This window comes from Raphanus sativus, unplaced genomic scaffold (assembly GCF_000801105.2).
Source record: "Raphanus sativus cultivar WK10039 unplaced genomic scaffold, ASM80110v3 Scaffold0863, whole genome shotgun sequence".
NCBI classification, from domain to species: Eukaryota; Viridiplantae; Streptophyta; class Magnoliopsida; order Brassicales; family Brassicaceae; genus Raphanus; species Raphanus sativus.
Window position 1 is genome coordinate 16278 of NW_026616177.1, and position 12717 is coordinate 28994.

General features: G+C 37.5%; 5 protein-coding genes across 5 annotated transcripts; 3 read left to right on the top strand and 2 right to left on the bottom strand.

Moving 5' to 3' along the window:
- Positions 1-211: 211 nt before the first annotated feature.
- Positions 212-1557, bottom strand: LOC130503217 (F-box/kelch-repeat protein At4g39753-like). The gene has a single exon (XM_056997903.1). It carries the CDS (start codon positions 1531-1533, stop codon positions 406-408), a length of 1128 nt encoding a protein of 375 aa, XP_056853883.1. The 5' UTR covers positions 1534-1557; the 3' UTR covers positions 212-405.
- A 1383-nt stretch (positions 1558-2940) lies between these two features.
- LOC130503219 (F-box/kelch-repeat protein At4g39753-like) lies at positions 2941-4146 on the bottom strand. The gene has a single exon (XM_056997906.1). It carries the CDS (start codon positions 4129-4131, stop codon positions 2941-2943), a length of 1191 nt encoding a protein of 396 aa, XP_056853886.1. The 5' UTR covers positions 4132-4146.
- Positions 4147-4790: 644 nt separating this feature from the next.
- On the top strand, positions 4791-6223 carry LOC130503215 (F-box/kelch-repeat protein At4g39753-like). Its single transcript, XM_056997901.1, has one exon. The coding sequence runs from the start codon at positions 4859-4861 to the stop codon at positions 6035-6037; it is 1179 nt and encodes a 392-aa protein (XP_056853881.1). The 5' UTR covers positions 4791-4858; the 3' UTR covers positions 6038-6223.
- A 670-nt stretch (positions 6224-6893) lies between these two features.
- On the top strand, positions 6894-8777 carry LOC108837280 (protein SCO1 homolog 2, mitochondrial-like). Its single transcript, XM_056997905.1, has 7 exons — positions 6894-7120; positions 7350-7488; positions 7579-7654; positions 7746-7970; positions 8034-8123; positions 8216-8348; positions 8441-8777. Exons 1-7 carry the CDS (start codon positions 7050-7052, stop codon positions 8547-8549), a joined length of 843 nt encoding a protein of 280 aa, XP_056853885.1. The 5' UTR covers positions 6894-7049; the 3' UTR covers positions 8550-8777.
- A 1757-nt stretch (positions 8778-10534) lies between these two features.
- On the top strand, positions 10535-12710 carry LOC130503216 (probable disease resistance protein RPP1; the record flags this gene model as incomplete). Its single annotated transcript, XM_056997902.1, has 2 exons — positions 10535-11463; positions 11620-12710. Coding segments are annotated over exons 1-2 (1597 nt in total), but the record flags the coding sequence as incomplete, so codon positions are not given.
- Between the last annotated feature and the right edge of the window lie 7 nt (positions 12711-12717).

Genomic DNA, 12717 nt, shown 5'->3' on the forward strand with positions numbered 1-12717 from the left:
ACGAAAAAACATGAGACCACTCAACGTTTCCCGAAGTTTCAGTTATATAATTTATGTCCTACTATAACATTTTCCAATACCTTAACGTCGAAAACCTCCCCAGTTCATAGAGTTATCTGCCCCCAGCTTCCTTTTGAGGTTTTAAATCAACTAGAAAAACATTTACTCTAAATGTGTTCTTCTTCTGCTATTTTATATTCAGCACCAAACACAGAATAGAAAAGAAGGAAAAAAACAAGTGACATAGTGTCTTTTTTTTTTTGACTAAAACAAGTGACATAGTGTCACGTCAAAACTAAATAATAAAGGCTAAGCAAAGCCACCAATGATTTGAAACGATGTTTTAAGAAACAAATCTAAAAGCCATTCTCGACAACAAACAAAAAAAAAAAAGATGACAATTGATCAAGTCAGTATCACTGAAGAACGCAAGAAAGCGTATGAACTGGGAACCGTAAGCACACCATTAGACCACTCGACCTTTCCCCAAACTTGACCATTCTGGCGCTTTTCAAGCGCAACCAATGCACAACAAATAGTCTTTTCACGACGATGAGGCTGCACAAACTTGTACCAAATGATTAAGAGTTTCCCACAGTATTCAACTGCTTCAATCATACTACGATAATTCTTATTCAATGAAGACAACCCCTTGACCTGTTTCCACACGTTACACTCTTCGTCATACCAAATGCAACTTTTCGCACGACAAGCGTAATATATATTACGTACCATACACCTAACAGCATCCACGGGTGCTTTTGCTGTAGCGTCCCACTTACGCGTTTCCGGATCATAGACAGAGTCTTTCTCCTCGTTACTCCTAACGTAAAGCTTCCCTTGGGTAATCTCTATTTTTCTAATCACTGAAGAGAATCGAAGCTCGGCTCCAGGTTCAGGTAAAGGCTCCCATGTTCGAGTCTCTGTATCGAAAACCTCACCCCAGCTTTTCGCGGATTTATTTGCATCGCAACCTCCCATTACGTATATCTTCCCGTGGAGTACGCATGCAGCGGGATTCACTCGAGCTACAGTCATCTTAGGTGCGTCGTTACGCCATATTGCACTCTCTTTATTGCGGACTAACATGAGTAGCGACGGGGGATAGCGTTGACTGAATGCATAGATATCTGAACCAACCGTACAGACTAACAATGGTTCTCGACGAGCATAGGAAGACGGCACTTGAACCAATGTAGCTTTCTTCTTCTCGATATGATCAGGTTGTATCCACAGGGTGAACCACAAGGGAAGAGGGCGGTCGGGAAGCTGTATACATATAGAAAAGATCGATTCTAGTGTTTTGTGGTGAAACCGTGCGTGGTTGAGCTCAATGGATAAGATAAGAGAGCGAAAGGTTTTGGAGACTAGGGAGAGTATAGGGTAGTAGGACTTGGATACGCGGGCTAAGCAGTTTAGAATGATCACATCTGGAAGCGACAAAAACGACGGTGGAGATGGATTCGGTTTCCTCTTTTTCCACGGTGGTTCGACTACCGCAGAGGCGGCGGCCTGAACCGAAGAGTGTAGCATTAGGGTAAAGACACGATTAGGTAAGGAACGTAAGTGTATATTAAGTACCTTTGTTTTATATAATATTGAAAACTCACCCCTTGATTTTGTTTAATATCTAGTCGATCCGGTTTAGAAAACTAAAACACAAAGAGAACCCGTTCGATATATAGTGTCTAGATTTTTTTTTAATTTAGTTTGGTTATCTTGAGACTATTAGATTGGTTAACTATTATCATTTTTGTTAATAAAATTCCCTATCTATTATTTCATCTAAGTTTTGCAATTTAGGGTTGGTGAATCTATATGAATAAGTTGATGAAGCTCAATCTAAAAAAGATCTACGAGCACAAAGATGAATCTATATGAATAAGTTGATGAAACCAAGACGGTCCTCCTATGCCGAGTAAGACTGAAACCTGCCATCACGGAGCACGCTTTTTGCAATCTCTGTCGCCACTTTGTTAGAGGACATCAACTCGGTTTCAAAGGCAACTGATGCAAAGGATGCACATAGCAAATTCATCCTCTGAAGTAATGCTCACCGCTTGAACCAAATCATGGCAATAATAGTCCAAGTTTATAAGAAGGTTTCACACAAGGCCTTTTCTTGGGCTCTGGAAACTCATGTGACTAATCAATTGAAAAACAGATTCTTGTGATTCTTCTGGTTTCTCACCAAAGAAACTCTCGCGCGCCTAGATAAAGTTTGATTATAGGTCAATAATCGACCTGTGGTCCAAATTTGAAATGAACTTCTGTATGTTTGATATGTTTGAAATGAACTTTCTGTATGTTTGATATGTTTGAAATGAGTCTAAGATCGTTAAAGATAGAGACAATTTCCGACACTAATTAGCATACAATTAATATAATCTACATTATTTTAGATTTAACACCAAACTTACAATCCGCACAAATGTATAGTGTCACACCAAACTATTTAATAAAGATTAAGCAAAGCAACGCAACTTTTCATATAGTTAACCACATCAACGTTAATAAAAGCCAGTTTTGACTCTCAAAGTAAAAACATGATCACAATTGATCATACCACCATCACTCACGACGCAATGAAACATATGAATCGGGAAGTGAAATTAAACGAAAGAACAACATGAGACCACTCAACGTTTCCAGAAGTTTCAATTATATAATTTATGTCCTACTACAACACTACTATAACATTTGCCACCTTAACGTTGAAAACCTAGCCCCAGTTCATAGAGTTATCTGCCCCCAGCTTCCTTTGAGATTTTAAATCGACTAGAAAAACATTTAATCTAAATGTGTTCTTCTTCTGCTATTTTATATTCAGCACCAAACACAGAATAGAAAAGAAAAAAAAAGTGACATAATGTCACGCCAAACTAATTAAAGGCTAAGCAAAGCCACCAATGATTTGAAACTATGTTTTAAGAAACAAATCTAAAAGCCATTCTCGACAAAAAAAAAAAAAAGAGATGACAATTGATCAAGTCCATATAACGCAAGAACGCAAGAACGCAAGAAGACGTATGAACGGGGAACCGTAAGCACACCCTTAGACCACTCAACCTTTCCCCAAACTTCACCATTCTGGCGCTTTTCAAGCGCAACCAATGCACAAAAAATAGTCTTTTCTTGACAATCACGACGACGAGGCTGCGCAAACTTGTCCCACATGATTAAGAGTTTCCCACAATACTCAACTGTTTCAATCAAACCCCGTCGACAGCTCTTAATCAATGAAGACAACCCCTTGACCTGTTTCCACTCGTTACACTCTTTGTCATACCATATGAAACTTTTCGCACGACAAACGTAATGTATATTACCTACCATACACCTAACATCATCCACAGGTGCTTTTGCTGTAGCGTCCCACTTACGTGTTTCCGGATCATAGACAGAGTCTTTCTCCTCGTTACTCCTAACGTAAATCTTCCCTTTAGTAATCTCTATTTTTCTAATCACATAAGAGAACCGAAGCTCGGCTCCAGGGTCAGGTAAAGGCTCCCATGTTCGAGTCTTTGTATCGAAAACCTCACCCCAGCTTTCCGCGGATTCATTTTCCTTGCAACCTCCAAATACGTATATCTTCCCGTGGAGCACGCATGCAGCGGGGTTCGCTCGAGCTACAGTCATTTTAGGTGCGTTACTCCATAAAAGGTTCCCATGGTGGTGGACTAACATGACTTGGGACGGAGGATAACGTTGTTCGAATGCGTAGGTATCTGAACCAACCGTACAAATGAACAATGGTTCTCCAGAAGTATAGGAAGAGGGTACTTGTACCAATGTAGCTTTCTTCTTCTCGATTTGATCAGGTTGTATCCAGAGGGCGAACCATAAGGGAAGAGGACGGTCGGGATGCTGTATACATATAGAAAAGAGCGATTCTTGTGTTTTGTGGTGAACTCGTGCGGTGCCGAGCTCAATGGATAAGATAAGAGAGCGAAAGGTCTTGGAGACTAGGGAGAGTATAGGGTAGTACGACTTCGATATGCGAGCTAAGCAGTTTAGAATTATTACATCTGGAAGAGACAAAAACGACGATTGAGATGGGTTCGGTTTCCTCTTTTTCCACGGTGGTTCGACTATAGCATAGGCGGCTGCTTGAACCGAAGAGTCTATCATTGTACTGTATAGCGGCCTGAACCGATCGAAGAGTGTAGCATTAGGAGGGTAAACACACAATTAGGTTAGGAACGTAAGTGTATATTTTTATTTCACACATTTTTATTTTTGGATTTTTAGGTCTTTAATAGTAAATACATAATTTTTATTATATTTGGTTTTAATTTTTTAAAAATTTTATACATATAGTGTTGATTTTAAAACAAATCATACTCATATATTTGCACAAAATTTCAAAATGATAAATTTGAAAATTTAAGTTACTAATTTTAGATAAGTTATTATATTTTTACATATTTTATTTTTTTGGAATTTTATATCTTTAAAATGAAAACCATACTGTTTGAAATGCTTTTTTTTTAAAATCGAATTTTTAAAACTATATATTTTGTATATTTCATAAAACAATAAAAATATCAAGTTGTAGTAATTTAAAAATAAAATATTATTTTGAATAAATATTAAAACATAAAGATTTAAAAAAAAACTCTTGAAATTCTTTAAAAACCTTGGAAACTTGTAACAAATTGTTTGAAGATTTACTCAAATCTAAGATTTTTTCTGTTTACTCAAATCCTTGATTCATTAAGCCCTTTATGTTTTAGTTTTGTAAACTGATCGACTAGATAATTAAACAAAATCAGGCGTTTAGTTTTCAATATCAAAAACGGAAGTATTTATAAACTTGATAGTGTTTTCGGAAAGACCTAATCGTGGGTTTACACTAATGTTATACTCTTGGGTTCAAGCCGTCGCCTCTGCGGCTACAAGTCTCATAGTCGAACCACCGTGGAAAAAGAGGAAACATAACCCACCTCCACAGTCGTTTTTGTCGCTTACACCTCCACAGTCGTTTTTGTCGCTTCCAGATGTAATCATACTAAACTGCTTAGCCCGCGTATCGATGTCCTACTACCCTAAACTCTCCTTAGTCTCCAAAACCTTTCACTCCCTCATCTTATCCATTGAGCTCAACCACGCACGGTTTCACCACCAAACACAAGAAGAAATCTTTTCTATATGTTTACAATTTCCTGACCGTCCTATTCCAACATGGTACACCCTCTGGATAAAACCTGGCGAGGAGGAGAACAAGAGATCTGTCTTTGTACAAGTGCCTTCTTCCTATGATTCTAACGGACCGTCGTATATTTGTACGGTTGGTTCAGATGTATACGCACTCAGACAAAGCTATCCTCCGTCCCCGTCCATGCTAGTCCGCAACAAGGAGCGTGTTGAATGGCATGACGCCCCCAACATGACTGTACCTCGAGCGTATCCCGCTGCGTGCAAACTAGATGAGAAGATATATGTAATGGGAGGTTGCAATGATGGAAATAAATCCGTAAGAAAATCATGTTGGGGTGAGGTTTTCGATACAAATACTCAAACATGGGAACCTTTACCTAACCCTAAAGCTGAGCTCCGGTTCTCTTCAGTGATTAAAGAAATAGAGATTAGCGAAGGAAATTTATACGTTGGGAGCAACGAGGATAAAGATTCTGTTTATGATCCCATAAAACGTAAGTGGAACGTTGCGGAAAAAAAAGTCGAGGGTGAAAGTAGGTGTAAGGTAGGTGATATACATTACTCTTGTCGTAGGAAGAGTTGCATGTGGTATGACACAGAGAGTGACGAGTGGAGACCGGTCAAGGGATTGTCTTCATTGAATAAGAGCTGTCGACGTGGTTTGATTGAAACAGGTGAGTACTGTGGGAAACTCTTAATCATTTGGGACAAGTTTGCGCTGCCTCGTCGTAATTTACAAAAGAGTATTTGTTGTGCTTTGGTTTCGTTTGAAAACCGCCAAGATGGTAAAGTTTGGGGAAAGGTTGAGTGGTCTAATGTTGTGCTTACGGTTCCAAGTTCATACCGTTACTTGCGTTCTTTAGCGAATCGCTTTTAGATTTATTTCTTAAAAAAATTGTACAGAAATCTTTAGGCAGCGCGAACGAGTCATATACATCTATTACCTTATTCTTTGGTTGCTTTGCTTAACCTCTATTAATTCGTTTGGTCGTGCCACTTGTTTTTTGTTTTTGTTTTTGCTTGGCGCTGGCTTTAAAATTGTAAAAGAACAATAAATGTAGAGGAAAAGTTTTCTTGTTGATTTTAAATCTCTGTGAGTTTGGCAAATGAATCCAAGAATCAGGGCGAGGTTATGGACCTTAAAACTCAAACATGGGAATCATTACCTGACCCTGGCTCCCAGATTGGCCACTTTTCCATTATAACATAGATGATCCAAAGATAGCTTTTCCTTAGCATATATTATTATATATGTTTACGTTCTGAGAACAAATAAACGGAATGTTGTAGGAAAAAAAAATCGAATGTTTAGTAGTTGGTACCGTTGTAGTATAGAAAACTTCTTGTTGTACGTGTGAGGCAAAGGCTAAAGAATGGAGAGTGGTCCGAGAGGTTTGGCTATACTTTGAACTAGAAATTGTCGTGACGTGCGATTGATATAAGCCAAATACCATACGCCCCACATAACATAGGTATGGATCAGAAAGAGATCCAAGTACTAATTCTCTATCTCTTTATCGACAGACAGTAAAAAACGAACCATCTCGAAGCTGGATTTTGTTGTTTATTATCCAACTTGAAACTGAGGCCCAATCAGTTTTGTTATTTATAAGGGCCCAACAATAATGCAACGTATCGGCCCAAAACAATAATTTACACACAAAAAAAAAAAACACGAAGACGAGCTTGGGCACCAAGAAAAAAGACACAAGTAAATTAACTTTCTTTTGCCTTTTTACCAAGAAAAAGATTCGACAGGAGGAGAAAGAAAGTAGTGAAATTTTTCTTTTTTGTTTCGTAGACGAATTCGGAAAAATGGCTCTAAGCTTTGGTTCGATTTGAATGTTTATTATTTTCCGACAATAAGAAGAGAAATAAAGTAAAAAAAAATGTTTGCTGTTCGGCGTCTTCTTCTTTCCTGCAAACAAGGTGCGAATCAGGCGGCCAGTTTTCTCCGAGGGTTAGTCATATTCTCCTCTCCTTTCTTTTAAACCCTAAATCCCTACTCGTTAGGGCTTGTTCTGGGTTTTAGCTTTAGAACGATTGTTACTTACTTCATCTCCGTACAATAAAAGCTTCGATTTTTATTGGGGTTTTCTCGGAAATTGAATTCGAAAGTTTCGATCTTTAAGACATTATAACGACTTAGAAGCACAGATTTCATCTTCAATTTTTTACAAAAATTTTAGGTCATCTAGAAGAACTCAGTCATTCAATTACAGTCAATCGACAAGACAGGGGGGGACACATGGAAGGACAGATCTTAAACCTCAGTTGCCTCTCGGAACCGCTCAAACTTACTCTCGCTCGCGTGCTCGTTATGCTGCTGTAACTCTTCTTTGAAAGAAAAAAAAACATCTCTTTGTTAGTGTTTTTTTTTTTGAGTTTCGATTCGATGTTTCCTTTTTTTGTATGCAGCCAGCACTTGCGCTTGGGTTTACTGGATTCTTAGCCTTTCTTCATTACAACGACGAAAGGAGAGCTGTTCCTAAAGGTATGATATACAGAGATTCTTGGTTCGTTGGTTTTGATAAGAGAGTTTCTAAAGATCTTCTTGTCTCTGCTTCCTTTATGTTATATGCAAGGTCAACCAAGCAGAAGCAATAGTAGCGGTTGTGGCTGTGGTTCTAATACAACAGTCAGAGGTCCTATTATCGGAGGTCCGTTCACGCTTATGAGCACACAGAACAAGATTGTCACTGAGAAAGACTTGCGTGATAAATGGGTTCTCCTCTACTTTGGATACTCGTTTTCCCCTGATGTTGGACCTGACCAGCTTAAGATGATCTCCAGAGCTGTTCATAAACTAGGTTTGTTCATCAATTTATTCATATAATCTGATCTTTTACTAAGCATTTTCTTGTTTTGATCAGAGTCTAATCATGACCAGAAGATTCTGCCTGTCTTTGTTACTCTTGACCCTGTACGAGATACGCCTTCTCATCTCCACGCCTACTTGAAAGGTCCTTTGGTTTTACTTTGGCCCGTGTTCAAGCTTTTTCCTTAACTCTTAGATGTTGCATTGCGGTTGCTCATGACTTTTGTTTATTTGCAGAGTATGATGATAGAATACTTGGATTGACTGGATCTGCAAGTGCAATGAGGCAAATGGCACAGGAGTATCGTGTTTATTTCAAGAAGGTTCAAGAAGATGGAGATGATTACCTCGTTGATACTTCTCACAACATGTAAGCAAAACCTTTACTCGAAAACCAAATCAAAACCTTGTTTGTTCGTAAGGAAGAGTAGAGCTAAAATGTTCATTTTGGGGGTTGTATAGGTACTTGTTGAATCCGAAGATGGAGGTTGTGAGATGCTTTGGAGTTGAGTATAATCCAGATGACCTCGCACAAGAGGTTATTAAAGAAGTTACTTCCCTTTCACAGTGACCAAACACTAATGAGAGATGTTCACAGAATGAAACACTGAATTCCCTTTTAGTTTTATTCCCTCTATTGGTCATCAGACATTTTGCTAGTCCTTTGGTCATGCAACTATGGTTCTGGCGAGTTCTGATAGTAGCAATTGATTCATCTTCCACCTCTCAGTAAATGGGCTTCTTTCATTTCTGTAGTTCTTTGTGGGCTTACGTTATAAAAAAACAAAATTGGAAATTATTTGATAAAATCCATTACCGAAAACCCACAAATATTCTTGTTACTTTTGCTTAGATATGGGGTGATTCATGTCGGCTGGAGTGGTCTACGTAACCATAATTCTCTTTGGACCAATAAAATGAAAGCGATCAAGCTAAAGTTAGAGCTTAAAATCTTTAAAAGATAATATATTAGCACCAAAAATTGAAACTTTCTATAACTTTGTGTGTTTAATGCTTTTAAAATTTTGAAACAATTCTAAAACAATAAAATTTAGATTTAAAGCCACAAAATCTACGGTTTAAATCTTAGAGCAAAAAACCTAAAGCTACAACATCTACAAATCAATCCCATTGTCACGTTTGTTTATCTTTCTCAGGACCTTCAACCAACCAAATTATGGTTTCTTCAGCAACCTTTTGCTAGAAAAGAAATTATAAAAAAGTTTAGGATTCTCAAGCTTATAACAAAAATGGCATCTTACACAACTAGTAAAGTATAATCACCACTGAACACATCTAATAACCACCACTGAGAAGTCCAGATGACAAAAGAAAATCTACCAATAATCATCTCTCTTAAAAATTCATTTATTTTTCAGTTAAAAAGAATTAATCAAATTTGTTTTTACCATTTTCCTCAAATCAAAAGTGTAAGATTACCCTACCATCCTTAATGAAATTTGACACACTCAACTCACCAAAATTTGGTAGGGATTATTGGTTCTACTATTTTCATGGATTTAGAAAAAAGATTGGATTTAGAAATCTTTGACAAATCATTTGAATTTAAAATCAATGATATAGATTTCAAAATGAAAATAAGTGGATTATTATAAATCAAACAAATGGATTTGAACATATTAGGTTTGACCAGATAAGTGCATTATCTTCTTCGAGCATATACTCTCACAGAAATTTAATCACACCAATTAGTAAAACGGCACATCGGCACCTATGTTATAGATATATTTCTTTTTTCTGAAAGTCCAATAAGAGAAGAGACAGTTGCGAGAGAGTTCCAATTTACTCTGGTTTTGATTCTTAGAAAAGTCTCAACTTCCAGGTAATATCTTTGTAGTGTGGTATGTATTCGAAGAAACAAGAGCTGATTTACACTATTAGCCACAAAGTTTACATGGAGAATCATCAAATACTTGCTTTTTATTACTATGGTTCACATTCCTGAATTCCTCAACTTTGAGGTAGCATCTTTGTTTTGATATGATTGTGAAGAAACAATAATTTGATTTCACTAGTAGCTACAAGTTTACATGGGGATTCATTAAAGTCACAGTTTTGTTTGCTCTGTTCAGATTCCTGAATATATCAGGTTTGAATCTCTCGTGAGGAAGGCTCCGCTCAATCATGTGAATCAATATATCAACTAACGTTTAGGAATATAAATCCAATCAAATAACTAGATTCAACTCAATATTTCCTCCTTTGAATTTTACCCTTAAAAATATTTATAAATCCATTCAAATCCAAATTCAAATAAAATCTATAAACAAATCTATACTATTGAATAACACTTGATTCTAAAATCTATTTTAAAATCACAAAACCAATAACAACATATTTGAAATTAGATTTAAAATGATAGAACCAATAACACTAGATTTGATTTGAATTTATCAATCCATTAAAATACACAAACCAATAACACCCCCAATTGGATGCTCGAATTATCTCCAACATTGTGCTGGCTTTCTGTTTCCGCGAACCTGTCATCCATACCATATATTAAAGCCAACGGGATCATCAGTTATGTGTTGGTATATAGAAAGAGTCTCTTTGTTTGTTAATTCTTCCTCCTCACTAAAAGCTATACAATCGTGATCCTCTCTTGAATATACCAATGGATTCTATTTTTCCCCTACCAATGTTGCTGCTGCTGCAATCAGCTTCTACGCGTACAATATTTTTTCAACCGAAAATCTTCAAGATGGATAAGAAGAAGACAAAAGGAAGGGTTTTGAAGTTTCATTAACCTCAGAAAAGCTAAAAGTGGAAGGGATAAAGCTGGACGACCTCTTTTTTCTACGAAACTTCCTTTCTCGCTTTATCTTTTTTATCTCTTAGTCTCAGAAGTCAACAGTTTCTGTGTTAACAAAGCCTCCTCTTTGTCTATTTATCCCTTTCTGATACAATTATTTCAACAGAAAATCTTCCACATCTCATCATCAAGAAAACAATACAATGGCTTCTTCTTCTTCTTTAACTCTTTTGGCACCAACGTCTTCTTCTTCTTCTTCGCCTCCCAATTGTGAACGCCATGTCTTCCCAAGCTTCCACGGGGCTGATGTCCGCAAATCCTTTCTGAGCCACGTTCTCAAGGAGCTCAGAAGCAAAGGAATCGACCTATTCCTTGACAATGATATGGAGAGAAGTAAATCGATAGGTCCTGAGCTCGTAGAAGCTATTAGAGGATCGAGGATTGCGATTGTCTTGCTCTCTAAGAACTATGCTTCGTCCACATGGTGCTTGAACGAGCTGGCTGAGATCATCAAGTGCAGAGAACGGTTTGGTCAAACAGTGATACCCCTTTTCTATGAACTGGATCCAACTCATGTAAAGAAGCAGACCGGTGACTTTGGGAAGGTCTTGTTAAAAACTTGCAAAGGTAAAGCACAGGAAGACATCCAGAGGTGGAAATGTGCTCTGACGGAAGTGGCTCAAATCACAGGTTACCATTCAACAAACTGGTTAGTTGTTCTCTTCTTCCCCCACATGTTCTTAATCTTTCTAACACATGAACAATCTTATACATACGTAGCTTTTAAACAACAGCCACCCTGGATCGAAATATTAATTTTTTTCATGACTATATGACGTAGTTAATTGATCATCCCCTTGTTCAGGAAGACTGAAGCAAAGATGATTGAAGATATTGCCACTGAAGTTTCGAACAAGTTGAACCTTTCTGCACCATCCAGTGATTTCGACTACTTAGTTGGGATAGAATCTCAGATGACACGAATGAGACCATTTTTACAGCTAGACTCGGATGATGTGAGAAAAATAGGGATTTGGGGCCCGCCTGGGATTGGTAAGACCACTGTTGCTAGATCTTTATTCAACCGGTACTCTCAAGATTTTCAACTGAGTGTCTTTATAGATAATATCAAAACAAAGTATGCCATACCAGCTTCTTCCGATGACTACAGTGTGAAGTTGTATTTACAGAAGCAGCTTATGTCTCAACTAACCAACGAGACAGGTATCAGTATTTCACATTTGGGAGTCGTCAAAGATAGGTTGAAAGATAAGAAAGTTCTTGTGGTCCTTGATGATGTGGATCATTTAGTACAACTGGAAGCCATGGCAAAAGAAACTTATTGGTTTGGTCCTGGGAGTCGGATTATAGTAACAACACAAGATCAAAGGGTTTTAAAAGCAAGTGGGATCAACCATATACACAGGGTGAAATTACCATCATATGGTGAAGCTCTTCAAATGTTCTGCATGTATGCTTTTGATCAGAAATACCCAAAGGATGGTTTCGAGAAGCTTTGTTGTGAAGTTGTGAATCTTGTAGGTAGACTTCCGTTGGGGATAAAAGTTATGGGCTCATATTTTCGGGGAATGTCTGAGCAAGATTCGACAGAGGCTCTACCAAGATTAAAGGCACACCTTGACCGAGATGGAGAAATTGCAAACATTTTAAAGTTTAGTTATGATGCCTTAAATGATGAAGATAAAAGATTAGTTCTCCATATAGCCTGCTTTTTCAACGGTGAACGAAATGGTATGGTGGAAAGTTGTCTAGAAAAATCTTTTGAGGATGTAAGACAAGGGCTTCGCGTCTTATCTGAAAAATCTCTCATATCTATTGAAAATAGATGGATATATATGGATAAGTTGCTAGTCCAACTTGGAAAACAAGTTGTGCGAAAAGAATCTGTTAGTGAACCTGGAAAACGCCAGTTTTTGATTGATGCAATCGATATTGGTGAAGT

Excerpts from the sequence above, each read along its gene's own strand:
- LOC130503217 (XM_056997903.1), bottom strand. The coding sequence starts at position 1,533 with ATGCTACACTCTTCGGTTCAGGCCGCCGCCTCTGCGGTAGTCGAACCA.
- LOC130503219 (XM_056997906.1), bottom strand. The coding sequence starts at position 4,131 with ATGATAGACTCTTCGGTTCAAGCAGCCGCCTATGCTATAGTCGAACCA.
- LOC130503215 (XM_056997901.1), top strand. The coding sequence starts at position 4,859 with ATGTTATACTCTTGGGTTCAAGCCGTCGCCTCTGCGGCTACAAGTCTC.
- LOC108837280 (XM_056997905.1), top strand. The coding sequence starts at position 7,050 with ATGTTTGCTGTTCGGCGTCTTCTTCTTTCCTGCAAACAAGGTGCGAAT. Across the intron at positions 7,655-7,745 it reads AAGGAGAGCTGTTCCTAAAG|GTCAACCAAGCAGAAGCAAT; the intron begins GTATGATATACA and ends GTTATATGCAAG. Across the intron at positions 8,349-8,440 it reads GTTGATACTTCTCACAACAT|GTACTTGTTGAATCCGAAGA; the intron begins GTAAGCAAAACC and ends GGGGTTGTATAG.